The sequence below is a fragment of the Mesoplodon mirus genome (assembly GCF_964341445.2).
Source record: "Mesoplodon mirus genome assembly, chromosome: 4".
Lineage (NCBI taxonomy): Eukaryota > Metazoa > Chordata > Mammalia > Artiodactyla > Ziphiidae > Mesoplodon > Mesoplodon mirus.
This window is the reverse complement of record NC_138979.1, coordinates 61,876,272-61,898,923: the sequence shown is the minus strand read 5'-3', so window position 1 is coordinate 61,898,923 and position 22,652 is coordinate 61,876,272. Positions and strand designations below refer to the sequence as shown.

General features: G+C 39.9%; 1 protein-coding gene across 2 annotated transcripts in view; it reads right to left on the bottom strand.

The window, feature by feature from the left end:
- SENP8 (SUMO peptidase family member, NEDD8 specific) overlaps positions 1-22,652 on the bottom strand; it is a 44,588-nt gene that overhangs the window by 5,634 nt on the left and 16,302 nt on the right. Inside the window, exon 2 of one of the 2 annotated variants that reach the window (XM_082618522.1) lies at positions 21,387-22,533. The exons of the other annotated variant lie outside the window; for it this stretch is intronic. Within the exon in view, the coding sequence (XP_082474648.1) occupies positions 21,859-22,497 (639 nt within the window). The 5' untranslated portion in view covers positions 22,498-22,533 and the 3' untranslated portion in view covers positions 21,387-21,858. Of the gene's footprint in view, positions 1-21,386; positions 22,534-22,652 lie in introns of those variants that run through there. 2 annotated transcript variants of the gene reach the window in all.

Genomic DNA, 22,652 nt, shown 5'->3' with positions numbered 1-22,652 from the left:
AAGATCAGAAGTGTACCACTGAACATGTAAAGTTTGAGATGAGTTTTAGACATATAAGTGGAGATTTCAAGTGTGCAATAGATATATGTGTCTGGAGTTCAGGAGAGAAGTCTGGGAAATACAAATCTGGGAACTGTCAACATATGGATGGTATTTAGTAGTAGGAGACTGGATGAGATCACCAAGGACTGAGTGTCCGTTGATAGAGGAAAGTATGGACGACTGAGCCCTGTGGCACACTGTGATCAAGAGATCAGGAAGAAAAGGAGGAACTAGCAAAGGAAACTGATGAGTGCCTGATAAAGCACAAGGAAACCCAGAAGAGTCTGGTGTTCTGGAAGGTAATTACCATACGGCAAGGAGGAGACTGACAAATGCTGCTAATAAACCAAATTTCTTTTACTGTGGCTCAACAAAATTTCTTTTCCACTTGAATATAACCCAGAAGTTTCCAACCTGGACAACTCCAAACAATTTAATGTTTAGGGTTATTCTTTCAGTACAAAAATGGCCCGAGCCCCATTTCCAACCACCGTGGTCAGTCCTGAGACTCAATTTCTGCAAGAGTTTCCAAAGTTGCTTCTGTGTCTCCTGGGTTAGACCATGATGCAGTCTGCTTGTCTACTGTCTACTGTTCCTTTAGCTACTGCCTTCTTGCCCATGACGTGCCACTCCTCATCCTTCATTCCTCCAAATGATCCACCACCAAGATAATCAGATGTATCCAAATTGCATGAAAGATTTAGAGTTAATGGAAGGCTATGGCACAAAGCTGAAAACAACTTCAAATTCAGTGCACACGTGACTGCTTATAGCAATCTGACAGCCATTCTCTCTCTCAGGAAACTTCTCACCAGCCATGTCCTCCAGTAGGCCCCTGACTCCTGCCGTGTTTCTGGCATGTATCCCATCTCAGTTCTTTTCACCAACCTCCCTCTACTTTCTTTCCTAGGCCTCATTCTCTTTTTCTAGGGCATCCAATGAAAATTCAGATTTCTTTCATCTTATTATTTGGAGTAACTGATCTCTCTTTGTATCCTCCTGGCCCACTTAGGCTAAACCCAGAGAGTTGACCTTTCTCAACCAAAAAGGTCCATCAAGATATTTACCTCAACAAAACAACAAGCTCTCTAGCAATAAATTATGCGACACTCCTGAAGTCAGAAAAGCTACATTCAGTTTTTGTTTTTAATAGAAAGTTTTTCCTTTTGGGTAAATAAAACAGAAAAAAAAGCATTACCACTAACAAACCATACAGCAGTGTATCACAGTGGTTAAGAGTAGAGGTTCTGGAATCAGCACATCTACATTTTTTTTTTTTTTTTTTTTTTGCGGTACGCGGGCCTCTCACTGTTGTGGCCTCTCCCATTGCGGAGCACAGGCTCCGGACGCGCAGGCTCAGCGGCCATGGCTCACGGGCCCAGCCGCTCCGCGGCATGTGGGATCCTCCCGGACTGGGGCACGAACCCATGTCCCCTGCATTGGCAGGCGGACTCTCAACCACTGCATCACCAGGGAAGCCCAGCACATCTACATTTAAACCTCATTAATTCACTTGGGCAACTCTAAGCTTTGGTCTTCTCATCTCTAAAAGGGGGACAGTAGTAGCATCTACCTTAGAGCTTTATGGTTATTATTAAATTGGAAATTTACATCAAATCCTTAGAAGTCCCTGACACATAGAAAGAGCTCAATAAATGTTAGTTATTATCTATTAAACTTCAAGAAAATTTAAACTTAAATAAGTATAAAACCCAGTGTTGGTATGGCTACACAGAATTAAACATAGTTTTTTTTTTGTTTGTTTGTTTTTTTTTTTTTTTTTGCGGTATGCGGGCCTCTCACTGTTGTGGCCTCTCCCGTTGCGGAGCACAGGCTCTGGATGCGCAGGCCCAGCGGCCATGGCTCACGGGCCCAGCCGCTCCGCGGCATATGGGATCCTCCCAGACCGGGGCACGAACCCGTATCCCCTGCATCGGCAGGTGGACTCTCAACCACTGCGCCACCAGGGAGGCCCTAAACATAGGTTTTTATTATACATTATTAATGGTACCGCACATTGATTCTCTTTTGAGAACTCTCTGGATATCTATATGAAGGGAAATAAATTGCTCATATGCTTTGATGTCTCAACTCCACTTCTGTATTCCTCAAGGAGATAATTTGGAATGAAAAAGTTGTTTATGAAGAGTGTTTGCAGCAATGCTATTCATAACAACATCAGAACTAACCAAAAACAACCCCTAACTTTGGAGAGGAAACGACTAAGAAAGTTATGACCTATTAACCTGTTGTAACCCCAGGTTACCATTAAACATAACAAGTAGACAATGATTAAGGGAGGAAATGTGTAAAAAGCAGAATTAAAATAGTGCTTATGCATGGATTATAACTATGTAAAATGTGAAAATCTCTAAAAAATCAGCAGATAAGTTGAAGAGATGTCCATGGTTAGAGTTACATGTTTAGCGAGTTCCTTGTTTTCTGTCAGGTTGCTTAAGTTTGTCAAACCCTCCCCCAACAATAGCTTGGTATTATGCAAGCATGAAAAGTTATGTCGATTAACAGGGCATTTTGATTTCTGCTTTAATACCATGGAAAGATGATGGGCTGTTTTTTGATAAATTGCTTCTGTATTTGTATTTATTTTATTATTCAATGAATAATAACCAGTGTCTATGTGCCAGGCACTATACTAAGCAGCATGGATTCAGTGGTGATGAGACATCGTCCCTGGACTCCAGGGCTTCCAGTTTAGTGGCAAGACTGGAAAATCTTGCCACTATAAATCACCTATAATTTTTTTTTTTTTTTTTTTTTGCAGTACGTGGGCCTCTCACTGTTGTGGCCTCTCCTGTTGCGGAGCACAGGCTCCGGACGCGCAGGCTCAGCGGCCATGGCTCACGGGCCCAGCTGCTCCGTGGCATGTGGGATCCTCCCGGACCAGGGCACGAACCTGGGTCCCCTGCATCGGCAGGCGGACTCTCAACCACTGCGCCACCAGGGAAGCCCAATCACCTATAATTTTACACCACCAAAAATTACAGGTGATTTGGGCACACTGAAAGGGTTCATGATTCTAGCGTATTGTTTAACAAGGAAAGCAAATGAGTCTGGTGCATCAGGGAAGATTTCCCTGAGGAAGAGATTCCATAGGAATTTCCCTGATGAAGAGTGCTGGAGAGTTAGAGGGGGAGAGAAGAGCAAGTAGGAAGGCTTTAAGGGGAGAAAAGAACGTGCTCTGCTGGAGGAACTAAAAGAAGGTCTGCAGAGTTGGGGAACAATAAACTAGGGCAAGAGGGATCTAGCTCACAGAGAGGCAAGAGAAGCCAGAAGAGGCCAGATTGTGCAGAGCTTTATTAAAGATACTGGCAGGATATGAAACAGACTGGGGGATGGACAATATGTGTGAATACTGGAAGACTACTTTACAAGCTATTGTGGCAGTCCAGATGAGAGATGATGGTTGCCCGGATGACAGCGGTGGCATTGGTGAGAGAAATCCATGGAGTTAAAGGATATTCAAGATGTAGAATCAACACGACTAGGAGATTGGTAAATGTGAAGTGTGTGAGAGACAAGTAAAGGATGACTCCTAGATCTCTGGCTAGAACTGGGTGGGGCAGTGGTGCCATTTCCTGAGGTAGGAAATACTGATAGAGCAGATTTGATGGGGGAAGTTGAGCTTTGGGATTTGTTGGGTTTGAGTTGCCTGTGAAATATCCAAGGGAAGATGTCTGGTAGGCTGGTAAATGGATATTCAGGTAGAAGTTTGGCAGAGGTCAGGAGAGAAGTATAGGTCTGATGTGCCCAAATCTATCACTGGCCTGGGGAAAGATGGGAGAGCCTAGGAAGTATGTACAGAATGAGAAAAGGGATTTGGGAACAAAAACCTGAGAATCTACAGCAGATAGACAAGAAACTGGCAAATAAGAAAGAGTGGTCAAGGAAGTACTAAAAAACTAGGTATCACATCAATTAAAGGAAGAGTTGTTTGAAAAGGAGGGTTTAATGTTGCTAGGAGGACTAGTAAAATGAGAACCATTAGTGCTCTTGTTTAAAATTTTTTGTAGAGTGGTGGGCACAGAGTCTAGATTACCGTGGGTTGAGAAGTGGGCAGGAGGTGAGAAACTGACACTTTAGATCTGGCTGTAAAGAGGAAGAAAGCAACAGGTCAATATCTAGAGGGAGACATGAGGGCATGCTTTTATTTATTTTTAAAGATGGGGAGATTTAATACATATGTACATCTAAATGCTGATGGAAAAGAGCCAGTAGAGAGAGGCTCCTGCTGCTGCTGCTGCTGTGTGAAGGAACTGTCTGCACAAGATCCCTGTGCACAGGTGAAGGCATTAGCCACAGCTATGAGGGTCACTGCAATAGGAGTGAGGAAGGCTCAAAGGTGTGTACAGATATAGTTAGATGTGTAGATTTGGTGTCAGGAAAGTTGAAGTTCATGACAGTTCCTATTTTCTCTCTGAAGCTGCAGAGTGTGGGAGGAGGTGAGGGCTTCCCAGGTTTGTGGAATGAAGACCGAGGCAGCAGCTGTGGAGAGCTAGAGTGTGAGCTGGCAAGGGAAGCATGGCCAAGGGCAGAGAAACTTGTCCTAGCCTGTGTCGTGGGGGACAGGTTTTCTTCTAAGTAGAGGTTGCTCTGTTTTGGTACACGGAGGGAAAAGAGCCAGGCAGTAATTCTTCTTCTGGCTTTTAACCCAAACTGCAGGATCCAAGATTAATTTTTTCCTGAGTAATGGTAACTCTTCCCTAGTACTAACACTTTAGTTGGCTACCTCTTCCTTTGACACTCTGACATGTATGTTACCTCTTCCTTTGATACTCTGACATGAATGTTTTCCTTACACAAGAAAACTTCATTTAAATGCATCTGGCACTTGATTTTTTCCTTGGTGGAGTTTCACTTGCTTCATTTTGGAATGCAGTGACCAATCTCCCCAGTTTTGTACAGTGTGCCACCTCTGCCTAGTACCATTTATTTGACTCAATTCCTTTAAGTCCTTTCTTTTGTATGAGTTTTCCCCAGGCTGCTGCTCTTGTTCTACTTCCCATCTTTCATATACATAAAATCTGAAAGGAAGTACAATGTAGGGCTTTTAAAATGCTTTTAGGTCAGTACATCGATGTCAGGAGCTGATCCAAATATGATCTAATATATAAAACAAAGCTAGTTAGTATATACATTTTGTTACCTAGCAGTTAATTGAGATGACAGTTTCTCACTACTGGTTTCTGTAATATACTTGCTGAATTTAGGAAATTTATAAAGTGAGGCAAGATTACATTTACAATGTTCAAGCAAGGAGTTTTTGCTATGATTTTCTGGAAGAGGGAGAAAGGTACAAGTGGAAAGAGTGTGAGAAGAGGAGATGGAGGCCCTGCCCTTGAGTCTTGGTCCTGTCACTTGAAATCATGTGACTGAGCTCCACCAAGTTTGTTTCTTATCTATAAAATCAGAATAATAAGGAAAACAACCAAGATGGTGGAGTAGAAAGACCCTGAGCTCACCTCCTCTCACAAGCACAACAAAATCACAACTATCTACAGAACAACCATTGATGAAAAAATACTGGAACCTACCAGAAAAGATTTTCTACAACTAAAGACATAAAGAAGGAGCCACAACGAGTAGGGGAGGAGGTGTGGACTTGTGATATAATTAAATCCCATACCCCCTTTTGTTTGTGGGTAGAAGACCCACAAACTGGAGAATAATTATACTGCAGAGGTTCTCCTACAGGAGTGAGAATTCTGAGCCCCACATCAGGCTGCTCAGCCTGGGAGTCTGGCACCGGGAAGATGAGCCCCCAGAGCATTTGGCTTTGAAGGCCAGTGGGGCTTAATTACAGGAGCCCCACAGTACTAGGGGAAACAGAGACTTCACTTTTAAAGGGTGCATGCAAAATCTCATGCATACTGGGACCCAAGGCAAAAGCAGTAAGTTGATAGGAGCCTGGGCCAGACCTACCTGTTGGTCTTAGAGTCTCCTGGAGAGGTGGGAGGGTGGCTGTGGCTCACCCTGGGGACACAGACACTTGTGGCAGACGTACTGGGGAACATTCAACCTCAAGAACACTCCCAGCAGCTGCCATATTGGCTCATTAGTGCCAAGCCCTGGCCCCACTCAATAGCCTCGCCTGTAGGCTCTAGTGCTAGGATGACTCAGGCCAAACAACTAACTGGGTGGGGACACAGCCCCACCCATTGGCAGACAGGTGGCCTAAAGACTAAAGAGATCACAGCCACCTCTAGACACTCCCCTAGACATGGCCTAGCCCACCAGAGGGCCAAGACCCAGCTCCACAAACCAGTGGACAGGCACCAGCACCTCCCACCAGGAAAGCTTGCACAAGCCTCTAGACCAGTTTCACCTACCAGGGAGCAGACACTGGAAGCAAGAAAATTATGATCCTGCAACACAGGCCAGACCCTACCCTGGGACCGGCTGGGCCCTGCCTTTGCCCACTAGCAGGGCAACGCAACCTTCAGGACACTCCCGACCCCATACCCAACTGTGTCAGGAACTGGCCCTCTCCCACCAATGATCTGAAACAAGATCTGGGATCCCTGGGCCCTGCAGCCAGACTTCAGGAACCAGCTCTGCCTTCCAGAAGCCCAGCGCCAACCCCAGGATCTGGTTTCACCTGCCAGTAGGTGGGCAACAGCCCCAGAGTCTTCAGGACCCTGACTCTACCTACCGGTGAGACAGCACTAGCCCTGGGGACCCCTAGGATTCCGTAACCAGCCACCTTAGGACCAGGCCCTGCTAAACAACATGTAGCAGAATCCACGCAAGGTAGGGCCCGTTAACCAACCAGACTAGAGGCTAACCAAGCCTACCAGACAGCCCATACAGTCAGCCCACTAAACAGAAGGACCCATGCAGCCCTCTTAGGGGGAGCCCCTAGAGCATATAGCTTGGGTGATGAGAGAGGAGTGCACTGCGGGGATGCATAGGCTGCCTCCTACAGAGGGTCACGTCTCCAAGGTTGAGAAACGTAGGTAACCTATGACATACATAAAATACAAACAGCAACTTAGACAAAATTACATAGCAGAAAAATATGTTCCAGGTGAAGGAACAAGATAAAACTGCAGAACAACTACTAAGTGAAGTGGAGATAGGCAATCTACCTGAGAAAGAGTTCAGAGTAATGATCTTAAAGATGATCAAAGAACTCGGGAGGAGAATGGATGCACAGAGCAAGAAGTCAGAAGTTTTTAACAAAGAGTTAGAAAATATAAAGAACAATCAAACAGAGATGAACAATACAATAACTGGAATGAAAAATACACTAGAAGCAATCAACAGTAGACTAAAGGATTCAGAAGAACAGATTAGTGAGCTGGAAGACAGAGGAGTGGAAATCACTGCCGTTAAACAGAAAAAAGAGAAAAGAATGAAAAGAAATGAGGACAGTTTAAGAGACCTCTGGGACAACATCAGGCACACTAATATTTGCATTATAGGGGTCTCAGAAGGAGAACCTCCCTAACCTGGGAAAGGAAACAGTCACCCAAGTCCAGGAAGCACAGAGTCCCATACAGGATTAACCCAAAGAGAACAACCATGACACATTTTAATCAACATTACAAAAATTAAAGATAAAAAGAAAATACAAAAGCAGCAAGGGAAAAGCAACAAACAATATACGAGGGAACTCCCGTAAGGCTATAAGCTGATTTTTCAGCAAAAATTCTGCAGGCAAGGAGGGAGTGGCACGATATACTTAAAGTGATGAAAGGAAAAAACCTACAACCAAAAATACTCTACCCAGCAAGGCTCTCATTCAGATATGATGGAGAAATCAAAAGCTTTACAGACAAGCAAAAGCTAAAAGAATTCAGCACCACCAAACCAGCTTTACAACACGTTAAAGGAACCTATTTAGGCGAAAAATAAAAGGCTACATTTAGGGACAAGAAAATTATGGAATGAAAAAGCTCACTGGTAAAGGCAAACATATAATAAAGGCAGAAAATCATCCACACACAAAGGTAGTATGGAGGTTAAAAGACAAAAGTAGTAAAATCATCTGTATCCACAATAAGCATTTAAGGGATACACAAAACAATTAGATGTAAAATATGATATCAAAAACAGTAATCGTGAGGGGAGAATACAAATGCAGGGTATTTTAAATGCACTTGAAATGAAGAGATCAGCAACTTAAAACAATCATGTATATAATACACTGCTATAAAAAACCTCATGGTAACGGCAAACCAAAAATCTATACTAGATATACACCCCAAAAAGAAAAAGGAATCCAAATATAACACTAAAGATAGCCATCAAGTCACAAAAAAGAAAACAAAAGAAGAAAGCGGGGGGTGGGAAAGACCTATAAAAACAAATTCAAAACAATTAATAAAATGGCATTAAGAACATACATATCGGGTTTCCCTGGTGGCGCAGTGGTTGAGAGTCTGTCTGCCGATGTGGGGGACACGGGTTTGTGCCCCGGTCTGGGAGGATCCTACATGCCGCGGAGCGGCTGGGCCCGTGAGCCATGGCCGCTGAGCCTGTGTGTCTGGAGCCTGTGCTCCGCAACGGGAGAGGCCACAACAGTGAGAGGCACGTGTACCGCAAAAAAAAAAAAAAAAAAAAAAAAAAAAAGAATCCACCTGCCAATGCAGGAGACATGGATTCGAGCCCTGGTCTGAGAAGATCCCACATGCTGCGGAGCAACTAAGCCCGTGCGCCACAACTACTGAGCCTGCGCTCTAGAGCCCGCGAGCCACAACTACTGAACCTGTGTGCTACAACTACTGAAGCCCGCGCACCTAGAGCCCATGCTCCACAACAAGAGAAGCCACCACAATGAGAAACCCGGGCACAACAAAGAGTAGCCCCTGCTCATAGCAACTAGAGAAAGCCTATGCACAGCAACAAAAGACCCAAATGTAGCCAAAAAACAAAAAACAAAACCATACTGATAATTATCTTAAATATAAACAGACTAAATGCTCCAACCAAAAGATAGACTGGCTGAATGGATACAAAAACAAGACCCGTATATATGCTGCTTACAAAAGACTCAGATATCTAGAGACACATACAGACTGAAAGGAAAAAGGTATTCCACACAAATGGAAATCAAAGAAAGCCAGAGTAGCAATGCTTATATCAGCCGAAATAGACTTTAAAATAAAGACTGTTAAAAGAAACAAAGAAGGATACTACATAATGATCAAGGGATCAATCCAAGAAAAAGATATAACAATTGTAAATATATATATATACATACACCCAACACAGGAACACCTCAATATATAAGGCAAATATTAACAGAAATAAAAGGAGAAATCAACAGTAACAGAATAGTAGGGGGCTTTTTTTTTTTTCTTTTGGTGGTACACGGGCCTCTCACTGTTGTGGCCTCTCCCGTTGCAGAGCACAGGCTCCAGACGCGCAGGCTCAGCAGCCATGGCTCATGGGCCCAGCCGCTCTGCGGCATGTGGGATGTTCCCAGACCAGGGCACGAACCCGTGTCCCCTGCATTGGCAGGCGGACTCTCAACCACTGTGGCACTAGGGAAGCCCAGTAGGGGGCTTTTTAACACCCCACTTATATCAATGGACAAATCATCCAGACAGAAAATCAATAAAGAAATACAGACCTTAAATAACACATTAGGCCAGATGATATTTATAGAGCATTATATTCGAAAGCAGCAGAATACACATTCTTTTCAAGTACACATGGAACATTCTCCAGGATAGATCACATGCTAGGCCACAAAACAAGCCTTGGTAAATTTAACAAAATCGAAATCGTATCAAGCATCTTTTATTTTTTCCCCCAACCACAACACTATGAGACTAGAAATCAGCTACAAGAAAAAAAAAACTGCAAAAGACACAAACATGTCATAGGCTAAACAATATGCTACTAAAAAATCAATGGATCACTGAAGAAATCAAAGAAGAAATCAAAAAATACCTAGAGACAAATGAAAACAAAAATACGATGATCCAAAACCTATGGGACTCAGCAAAAGCAGTTCTAAGAGGGAAGTTTATAGCGATACAAGCTTATCTCAGGAAATGAGAAAAATCTCAAATAAACAACCTAATCTTACACCTAAAGCAACTAGAAAAAGAAGAACAAACAAAACCCAAAGTCAGTAGAAGGCAATAAATCACAAATATCAGAGCAGAAATAAATGAAATAGAGGCAAAGAAAAAAATCAATGAGACGAAAAGCTAGTTCTTTGAAAAGATAAACAAAATTGATGAACATTTAGCCAGACTCATCGAGAAAAAAAGGGAGAGGACCCAAATCAATAAAATCAGAAATGAAAAAGAATTTACAACCGACATCACAGAAGTACAAAGGATGATAAGAGACTACTATGAACAATTATATACCAATAAAATGTGAAACCTAGAAGAAATAGCCAAATTCTTAGAAAGGTACAATCTCACAAGACCAAACTAGGAGGAAATAGAAAATATGAATAGACCAATTAGCAGTACTGAAACTGAATCAGTAATTTAAAAATCCCAACAAACAAATGTCCAGGACCAGATGGCTTCACAGGTGAATTCTACTAAACATTTAGAGAAGAGTTAACACCTATCCTTCTGAAACTATTCCAAAAATTGCAAAGGAAGAAACACTTCCAAACTCATTCTATGAGGCCACCATCATCATCTTGAGACCAAAATCAGATAAAGATATCACACAAAAAAGAAAATTACAGGCCAATATCACTGATGTACATAGATGCAAAAATTCTCAACAAAATACTAGCAAACCAACTCCAACAATACATTAAAAGTATCATACACCATGATCAAGTGGGATTTATCCCAGGGATGCAAGGATTTTTCAATATCTGCAATTCAGTCAATGTGATACACCACATTAACAAACTGAAGAATAAAAACCATATGATCATCTCAACAGATGTGGAAAAAGCTTTTGATAAAATTCAACATTCAGTTATGAAAAAAACTCTCCAGAAAGTAGGCACAGAGGGAACCTACCTGAACATAATAAAGGTCACATATGACAAACCCACAGCTAACATCATGCTCAATGGTGAAAAGCTGAAAGCATTTCCGCTAAGATCAGGAATTAGACAAGGATGCTCGCTCTTGCCACTTTTATTCAACATGGTTTTGGAAGTCCTAGCCACAACAATCAGAGAAGAAAAAGAAATAAAAGGAATCCAAACTGGAAAAGAAGAAGTAAAACTGTCACTGTTTGCAGATGACATGATACTATACATAGAAAATCCTAAAGGTGCCACCAGAAAACTATTAGAGTTCATCAATGAATTCAGTAAAGTTGCAGGATACAAAATTAATATACAGTTTCTATTCACTAACAATGAAATATCAGAAAGAGAAATTAAGGCAACAACCCCATTTACCATCACATCAAAAAGAATAAAATACTTAGGAATAAACCTACCTAATGAGGCAAAAAAAAACCCTGTACTCTGAAAACTGTAAGACGCTGATGAAAGAACTGAAGTTGACACAAACAGGTGGAAAGATATACCATGTTCTTGGATTGGAAGAATCAATATTAAAATGACCATACTATCTAAGGCAATCTACAGATTCAATGCAATCCCTACCAAATTACCAATGGCATTTTTCAAAGAACTAGAACAAAAAAATTTTAAACTTGTACAGAAACACAGAAGACCCTGAATAGCTAAAACAATCTTAAGAATGGAGCTGGAGGAATCAGGCTCCTTGACTTCAGACTATACAACAAAGCTACAGTAATCAAAACAGTATGGTACTGGCACAAAAACAAACACATAGATCAATGGAACAGGACAGAAAGCCCAGAAATAAACCCACGAACTTATGATCAGTTAATGTACAACAAAGGAGGCAAGAATATACAATGGAGAAAAGACAGTCTCTTCAATAAGTGGTGCTGGGAAAACTGGACAGCTACATGGAAAAGAATTAAATTAGAACATTCTCTAACACCATAAAAAAAATAAACTCAAAATGGATTAAAGACCTAAACATAAGACTGGATACTATAAACCTCCTAAACAGAAACACAGGCCTAAATCACAACAGTATTTTTCTGGAACTGTCTCCTAGAGTAATGGAAACAAAAGCAAAAATAAACAAATGGGACCTAATTAAACTTACAAGCTTTTGCACAGCAAAGGAAACCATAAACAAAACAAAAAGACAACCTACAGAATGGGAGAAAATATTTGCAAATAATGCAACTGACAAGAGATTAATTTCCAAAATATACAAACAGCTCATACAGCCATACAGCTCAATATCAAAACAACAAAACAAACAATCCAATCAAAAAATGGGCAAAAGACCTAAAGAGACATTTCCCCAAAGAAGACATACAGATGGCTAACAGGCACATGAAAAGATGCTTATCACCGCTAATTATTAGAGAAATGCAAATCAAAACTACAATGAGGTTACACCTCACTGGTCACTAGTCAGATGGCCATCATTAAAAAGTCAACAAAGGGTGTGGAGAAAAGGGAACCCTCCTACATTGTTGGTGGGAATGGAAACTGGTGCAGCCACTATGGAGAACAGTGTGGAGTTCGTTAAAAAACTAAAAATAGAGTTACCATATGATACAGCAATCCCAATCCTGGGCATACATAGGGAGAACACTCTAATTTGAAAAGATACACGCACCCCAATATTCACAGCAGCATTATTTACAACAGCCGAGACATGGGAGCAACCTAAATGTCCATCGACAGATGAATGGATAAAGAAGACATGGTATATTCATATATATATATATGGAAGCAACATAGATGAGCCTAGAGATTATCATATTAAGTGAAGTCAAAGATAAATATCACATATCACTTATATGCAGAATTTCAAAACATGACACAATGAACTAATTTACAAAACAGAAAAAGACTCACAAGACAGAAAACAAACTTATGTTTACCAAAGGGGAAAGTGGGGGTGAGGGATAAATTAGGAATCTGGGATTAACAGATACACACTACTATATATAAAACTGGTAAACAACAAGGACCTACTGTATAGCACAGGGAACTATATTTAATATCTTGTAATAACCTATAATAGAAAATGGAAAAAAATCTGAAAAAGAATATATACATGTATAACTGAGTCACTTTGCTATACACCTGAAACACTGTAAATCAACCATAATTCAATACAAAAATAATACCTGGAAAAAACTTGACAATTAAATGAGATTATAATTATATATAATAACGTATATAAAGTACTTTGCATGTTATAGAATGATACAAAGATTAGTTGTCATTTACCACCCTTGAGTAAGTTTTCTCTTTTGACATAACAGTATTTATCAGGCCATTTTTCACACAGCTCAATGGGTGCACTATAAAACTAAGTTTTCAAACTTGCTGCTAGTCTTAAAATGGACTGGTAGTAGGACAGAGAAATAGGTTTATTTTTGTGTGTACTATATGCTTTACACACCATACTGAATCCTCATTGTACCTGCTTAAACAGACTGCAACTTCATTTTGCAGATGAGGCTACTGAATCTGAAACTTGCCCAAGACTATAAGTGTATAACTGACAGTGCTTGGATTTGCAATATTCATGCTCTTTCCCACACCATAGCATGTAAATTTCTGTAACTATTTTCCCCTTTTCTAAGTGATGGAAGAAAAACATTTCAGTATCAGTAAATAACCATATGAGTTTGCCATTTCAATGGAATACCTATTACTAAAACATATAGTCAATATGGATATAGTAAAAACTATAGATAAAAATAATAAGACATATCAGAAATATAATCCACTTGTTTTTAAATTATTCTGATCCAATTAGGACTAGTGCTTAGGAACTTCAACAGCTATCTAGCCAAAGGGCAGAAATATTTTGATCTGGACAGTGTTAAATATAAAACTCAATGATATTTCTGACCACCATCTGAAGCTGGGTTTATATATGGTGACCTTTCAATTCCATATGAGACACAGGTTGGACGAGTGTGAGTTACTTATGGATCAATACAACAGGATATTTGAAAGCAGGGTGGTTCAGTGTAATAACTGCTCAACCCACTTTTTTTTGTTTGTTTGTTTTTTGCGGTATGCGGGCCTCTCACTGCTGTGGCCTTTCCCATTGCGGAGCACAGGCTTCGGACGTGCAGGCTCAGCGGCCATGGCTCACGGGCCCAGCAGCTCCACGGCATGTGGGATCTTCCCGGACTGGGGCACAAACCTGTGTCCCCTGCATCGGCAGGCGGACTCCCAACCACTGCGCCACCAGGGAAGCCTCTCAATCCACTTTTGAATAAACTGCTTACCCACTGAATATTTTTAAATTGAATTCTGCACACTAGATCCTTTTGACTCTAAAAGAAGGGAGCACTGTACCAGCGAAAGATCTTTTTCCTATTGTATATCATGTAATATCAATGGTATATGGTCAAGCAGGTGTATAACTTACAGGCTGTTACAGTATCTAGTGAAGTATTACAAGTAGACTCAAGTTCTCCTGTCATTTACAATGCTAACACTTACAAATGGCATACTCAAAAGTTTTACAGAAGTAGACTAACTTGTGGTACAATCCAATCATGTTATGTATCTGGAAAAGGAGACCTTAGATTTAGTCTTTTTCTTTTTTTTTAGACTTTACTAGTTTAGTTCAAAAAATAATTTATTTCTGGCACGAATCTTAGGGAGTCAGGAAAGATTGCTACCATATGTACTATCTTTAAGAGGGAGACAATCTGACATTTAAACAGACATACTTTGCACTATTCATTATCAGAAAGACAACAACTTTTCCCAGAGAGAATTTGACCCTTTCGCAGTCTAGACTAGATGCCTAAGTCAACAGTTATTTAAACAATATTGCTTTCTTATCATATCTACACTCCTGGCCTCAGCAACCTGTGTCCTTTTGTTGTCCCTCCCTCCCTATTTCACCTCTATGGCTGATTGCCAGTTCCTAATCTTTTTTTCCTGCTCCCAGCTTCCATTGGGTATCCTTTTTTATCCCAAATATACTGACTTGAAATGGAAACTTTTTTGGTAGCTTTCTCTTTGACTTTTAGTTTCAACTTGTGTTCACTGAGGCCTGCTATGTGACCTGTACTTATTTACACTTACTGGGTTTTCCCTTCCCGACTAAAAGGAACTGGGTTACTGCCTCTGTGGTCACTGAGTGGTGAGGTTACTTTGGGCCATGTGGGCTGGGGGCAGGGTTGGGCTGGGGGCAGGGTTAGGCTGGGGAGGTAGCTGAAATAAGTTTCATGGCTGAAGCTAATCTTTGGCTTTCAAGTCTCATACACATTGCAATCTAATTCTCATTAGAAATAGAATATGTGCATCTAACATATCATTTAAATTATTAATTATCTGAAATAACTCCGAAAAAACATATCCATGATTTAGGAGGGATAGCTTTTCTTTTTTACTCTTAGCTCCACATTTTAAAAGTTACATTGTCTGCATTTTGAATTAAGTGAAAGGGCTGAGAAAGGTCTCTTTTTCTCCTTTATATCTAAAAAATAAACCAACTTTCAGTCTGTAAGTTTCAGATACAATAATAGTCCTCAAATCACCATGACTAACTGAAAACAATTATGTCAGATTAAGGATAGAGAGGAGAGGAAAAATGACTACCAGAAAGCAGAAATAGGGCTTCCCTGGTGGCGCAGTGGTTGAGAGTCTGCCTGCCGATGCAGGGGATGCCGGTTCGTGCCCCGGTCCGGGAAGATCCCACATGCCGCGGAGCGGCTGGGCCCGTGAGCCATGGCCGCTGAGCCTGCGCGTCCGGAGCCTGTGCTCCGCAACGGGAGAGGCCACAACAGTGAGAGGCCCACGTACCGCAAAAAAAAAAAAAAAAAAAAAAAAAAAGAAAGCAGAAATATTTATCTGAAAAACCAGGTAATCTTGGGAAGTTATCAGCTATAAGTTTTAAAACCATAGAGCTTTGGATATAAGGAAAGAGTGTGTGCATGGCTAATAGACAAGGTGAAGGAAAGCTTGTTATCAGTCCAGAGTAGCAAGGCAGCTCACTCACTGAGCAATCTAAGAGGTCCACCAAGACATTTATTTTAATGAAGTTATTTAATATTCCCCCTTTCTTAAAGCACTCCGGGAATCAGATGGGGGAAGATGGGCTAACACCATCTTTATCAAGTATTGGCAAAAATTATAGCTGGGAAAGCCTTTGCATGATGAATGGAAGAGATCTCACAGAACTGAGTAACCAATTCTCTTAATATTTAGATGTTGAATTAGGTTAGGTCTTGATCTGCTTCTAGCCAGTTGATCTCTTCAAATGTGTTGACTGACATTCAAAGTAAGATAGACAAGATGAAAAGGCAGAGGGCTATGTACCAGATGAAGGAACAAGACAAAAGCCCAGAAAAACAACTAAATTAAGTGGAGATAGGCAACTTTCCAGAAAAAGAATTCAGAATAATGATAGTGAAGATGATCCAGGACCTTAGAAAAAGAATGGAGGCAAAGATTGAGAAGATGCAAGAAATGTTTAACGAAGACCTAGAAGAATTAAAGAACAAACAGAGAGAGATGAACAATACAATAACTGAAATGAAAACTACACTAGAAGGAATCAATAGCAGAATAACTGAGGCAGAAGAACGGATAAGTGACCTGGAAAACAGAATGGTGGAATTCACTGCCGTGGAACAGAATAAAGAAAAAAGAATGAAAAGAAATGAAGACAGCCTAAGAGACCTCTGGGACAACATTAAACGCAACAACGTTCGCATTATAGGGGTCCCAGAAGAAGAGAGAGAGAAAGGACATGAGAAAATACTTGAAGAGATTATACTCGAAAACTTCCCTAACATGGGAAAGGAAATAGCCACCCACGTCTAGGAAGCGCAGAGAGTCCCATACAGGATAAACCCAAGGAGAAACACACCGAGACACATAGTAATCAAATTGACAAAAATTAAAGACAAAGAAAAATTATTGAAAGCAGAAAGGGAAAAATGACAAATAACATACAAGGGAACTCCCATAAGGTTAAGAGCTGATTTCTCAGCAGAAACTCTACAAGCCAGAAGGGAGTGGCATGATATACTTAGTGATGAAAGGGAAGAACTTACAATCAAGATTACTCTACCCAGCAAGGACCTCATTCAGATTCGATGGAGAAATCAAAAGCTTTACAGACAAGCAAAAGCTATGAGAATTCAACACCACAAAACCAGCTCTACAACAAATGCTAAAGGAACTTCTCTAAGTGGGAAACACAAGAGAAGGAAAGGACCTACAAAAACAAACCCAAAACAATTAAGAAAATGGCCACAGGAACATAAATATCGATAATTACCTTAAACGTGAATGGATTAAATGCTCCAACCAAAAGACACAGGCTTGCTGAAAGGATACAAAAACAAGACCCATACATATGCTGTCTACAAGAAACCCACTTCAGACCTAGGGACACATACAGACTGAAAGTGAGGGGATGGAAAAAGATATTCCATGCAAATGAAAATCAAAAGAAAGCTGGAGTAGCAATACTCATATCAAATAAGACTTTAAAATAAAGAATGTTACAAGAGACAAGGAAAGACACTACATAATGATCAAGGGATCAATCCAAGAAGAAGATATAACAATCATAAATATATATGCACCCAACATAGGAGCACCTCAATACATAAGGCAACTGCTAACAGCTATAAAAGAGGAAATCAACAGTAACACAATAATAGTGTGGGACTTTAACATCTCACTTACACCAATGGACAGATCATTGAAAGTGAAAATAAATACGGGAACAGAAGCTTTAAATGACACAATAGACCAGATAGATTTAATTGATATTTATAGGACATTCCATCCAAAAACAGCAGATTACACTTTCTTCTCAAGTGAGCATGGAACATTCTCTAGGATAGATCACATCTTGGGTCACAAATCACAAATCAAGCCTCAGTAAATTTAAGAAAACTGAAATCATATCAAGCATCTTTTCTGACCACAACGCTATGAGGTTAGAAATCAATTACAGGGAAAAAAACGTAAAAAACTCAAACACATGGAAGCTGAACAATACGTTACTAAATAACTGAGACATCACTGAAGAAATCAAAGAGGAAATCAAAAAATACCTAGAGACAAATGACAATGAAAACACGGCGATCCAAAACCTATGGGATGCAGCAAAAGTAGTTCTAAGAGGGAAATTTATAGCTATACAAGCCTACCTCAAGAAACAAGAAAAATCTCAAAGAATCTAACCTTACACCCAAAGGAACTAGAAAAAGAAGAACAAACAAAACCCAAAGTTAGCAGAAGGAAAGAAATCATAAAGATCAGAGCAGAAATAAATGAAATAGAAACAAAGAAAACAATAGCAAAGATCAATAAAACTAAAAGCTGGTTCTTTGAGAAGATAAACAAAATTGATAAACCATTAGCCAGATCAAGAAAAAGAGGGAGACGACCCAAATCAATAAAATCAGACATGAAAAAGGAGACGTTACAACAGACACTGCAGAAATACAAAGCATCCTAAGAGACTACTACAAGCCACTCTATGCCAATAAAATGGACAACCTGGAAGAAATGGACAAATTCTTACAAGGGTATAACCTTCCAAGACTGAACCAGGAAGAAATAAAAAATATGAACAGACCAATCACAAGTAATGAAATTGAAACTGTGACTAAAAATCTTCCAAAAAGGAAAAGTCCAGGACCAGATGGCTTCACAGGTGAATTCTATCTAACATTTAGAGAAGAGCTAACACCCATCCTTCTCAAACTCTTCCAAGAAGTTGCAGAGGAAGGAACACTCCCCACACTCATTCTATGAGGCCACCATCACCCTGATACCAAAACCAGACAAAGATACTACAAAAAAAGAAAATTATAGACCAATATCACTGATGAATATAGATGCAAAAATCCTCAACAAAATACTAGCAAACAGAATCCAACAACACATTAAAAGGATCATACACCACGATCAAGTGGGATTTATCCCAGGGATGCAAGGATTCTTCAATATATGCAAATCAATGTGATACACCATATTAACAAATTGAAGAATAAAAACGATATGATCATCTCAGTAGATGCAGAAAAAGCTTTTGACAAAATTCAACACCCATTTATGATAAAAACTCTCCAGAAAGTGGGCATAGAGGGAACCTACCTCAACATAATAAAGGCCATATACGACAAACCCACAGCAAACATCATTCTCAATGGTGAAAAACTGAAACCATTTCCTCTAAGATCAGGAACAAGACAAGGATGTCCACTCTCACCAATAATAGTTGAAACTATTATTCAACATAGTTTTGGAAGTCCTAGCCATGGCAATCAGAGAAGAAAAAGAAATAAAAGGAATACAAATTGGAAAAGAAGAAGTAAAACTGTCACTGTTTCCAGGTGACATGATACTACACATAGAGAATCGTAAAGATGCCACCAGAAAACTACTACAGCTAATCAATGAATTTGGTAAAGTTGCAGGATACAAACTTTAATGCATAGAAACTTTCTGCATTACTATACGCTAATGATGAAAAATCTGAAAGAGAAATTAAGGAAACACTCCCATTTACTACTGTAACAAAAAGAATAAAATACCTAGGAATAAACCTACCTAGGGGGACAAAAGACCTATATGCAGAAAACTATAAGACACTGATGAAAGAAATTAAAGATGATACCAACAGATGGAGAGATATACCATGTTCTTGGATTGGCAGGATCAACATTGTGAAAATGACTATACTACCCAAAGCAATCTACAGATTCAATGCAATCCCTATCAAATTACCAATGGCATTTTTTACAGAACTAGAACAAAAAGTATTAAAATTTGTATGGAGACACAAAAGATCCCAAATAGCCAAAGCAGTCTTGAGGGCAAAAAACGGAGCTGGAGGAATCAGACTCCCTGACTTCAGACTATACTACAAAGCTACAGTAATCAAGAAAATATGGTACTGGCACAAAAATAGAAATATAGATCAATGGAACGAGATAGAAAGCCCAGAGATAAACCCACACACCTATGGTCAACTAATGTATGACAAAGGAGGCAAGGATACACGATGGAGAAAAGACAGCCTCTTCAATCAGTGGTGCTGGGATAGCTGGACAGCTACATGTAAAAGAATGAAATTAGAGCACTCCCTAACACCATACACAAAAATAAACTCAAAATGGATTAGAGACCTAAACGTAAGACCGAACACTATAAAACTCTTCGAGGAAAACATAGGAAGAATCCTCTTTGACATAAATCACAGCAAGGTCTTTTTTGATTCACCTCCTAGAGTAATGGAAATAAAAACAAAAATAAACAAATGGGACCTAATGAAACTTCAAAGCTTTTGCACAGGAAAGGAAACCATAAACAAGACTAGAAGACAACCCTCAGAATGGGAGAAAATATTTGCAAATGAGTCAATGGACAATGGATTAATCTCCAAAATATATAAACAGCTCATGCAGCTCAATATTTAAAAAACAACCCAATCTAAAAATGGGCAGAAGACCTAAATACACGTTTCTCCAAAGAAGACATACAGGTGGCCAAGAAGCACATGAAAAGCTGCTCAACATCACTAATTATTAGAGAAATGCAAATCAAAACTATAATGAGGTATCACCTCACACCAGTTAGAACGGGCATGATCAGAAAATCTACAAACAACAAATGCTGGAGAGGGTGTGGAGGAAAGGGAACCCTCTTGCACTGTTGGTGGGAATGTAAATTGATACAGCCACTATAGAGAACAGTATGGAGGTTCCTTAAAAAAACAGAAATAGAATTACCATATGATCCAGCAATCCCACTACTGGGCATACACCCAGAGAAAACCATAATTCAAAAAGACACATGCACCCCAATGTTCATTGCAACACTATTTACAATAGCCAGGTCATGGAAGCAACCTAAATGCCCATCGACAGACGAATGGATAAAGAAGATGTGGTACATATATACAATGGAATATTACTCAGCCATAAAAAGGAGCGAAATTGGGTCATTTGTTGAGACGTGGATGGATCTAGAGACTGTCATACAGAGTGAAGTAAGTCAGAAAGAGAAAAACAAATATCGTATATTAACACATATATGTGGAACTTAGAAAAATGGTACAGATGAACCAGCTTGCAGGTCGGAAACTGAGACAGAGATGTAGAGAACAAATGTATGGACACCAAGGGGGGAAAGCGGCAGGGGGATGGGGGGTGCTAGTGTGATGAATTGGGTGATTGGGATTGAAATGCATACACTGATGTGTATAAAATTGATGACTAATAACCTGCTGTATAAAAAAATAAAATTCAAAAAAATAAAATAATCCTTTTACATGTCGCTAGGCACTAACTAATAATCAACAGAATAGCACAGTGAGTTGGCATACGGCTTTTAAATTGTTTATTTAGTTATAGGTCATGTTATGTCAAATCATTTTTGACAAAAAAGAAAATATGTGGGCTGTGCAATAAGGTTTTGGTTCTGCTATAATTTTCTTCTTGCATTCTGGACTTCACAGTCTTAATTTGTTTTACCGATCACTGCTTTTCCTTTGGAATAAGCCAATGTGGATAAGGGAGACCAAAAGGGAATTAATAAGTGTTAAGATAGCTTGGTTTTAAGGTTTTGGTGCATATTTTCAAGACATTTTCACAGAACATATTGCTCTCAAGTTAGGGTTAAAGTGAAACTTTCCATTAGGATAATACAGAGGATAACATTCTCTCAGGAAAAAGTAAGAATTCTAAACTTTCCTCTACCAGGTATCTTCCCTCAGGCACTGAGGTTGTAGCCATCCAATACATGGGGAGAGGCAGAAAGAGGAGACTTCAAAAGTCACAAATATATTTCAACAGCTAATTTTTAGCAAGTGTGGCAATGAGATCTTTCCATTCTCCTCTCTTCTTTGTGATGTACGTAGGAGTGAGTAGCTGCAGTAGTGATTCTGGCTGTTGCCTGAAGTAGTTCTGACACAAGGCCTCAGTGTTACATATCACGTACATCCCACAGTCATAGCTGTTTTGTTGAGCAGGGGCTTTCTCTTCCACAAAGGCCAATTTGTCTCCTTTCCTGCCTAAGAAAGCCTCTAGTTTCTCTGCTACCTGCTTTGCATGGACTAAGTTGCTCCTACTATGAGAATCATAATGAAAAAAGCTATTTTTATCTTGGAGATAAACCAACAAACTCCAATGGGTTCCCCCAGCTGCCTGGTTGGAATTATCATTGATGGCTAAAAATACAACTCTCTTGTGAGGGAGGTCCAAGGGTTCAAGGAACATGGCGATCTCTGCTGGGTTGCCAGTGCACTTGATGAACTGGGTGACTTCAGGGCTGATGAAGCAGACATGGTCAGAGCAGTCATGAAACTGACTGTTGGCAAAGTACTCAAAGGCAAACCCAATAATATGGTCATTGAGCCAGCTTGGAGGATCCAATAGTGAGACATCTGATTGCCGCAGTAGACTGTCCATGTAACTCAAGACTACTGGGTCCATCTTGTACTGACCAGGGCTGCTCAGAAATTCCAGAAGCTGAAGGAGAGGCAGAAGACAATATTTACTGTTGAATATGATACTTGGCTGTAAAATGGGGATCATAAATAGCAACTACTCTTACAAGGTTTTGGGTAAGGATTAAATATAATTGTAAA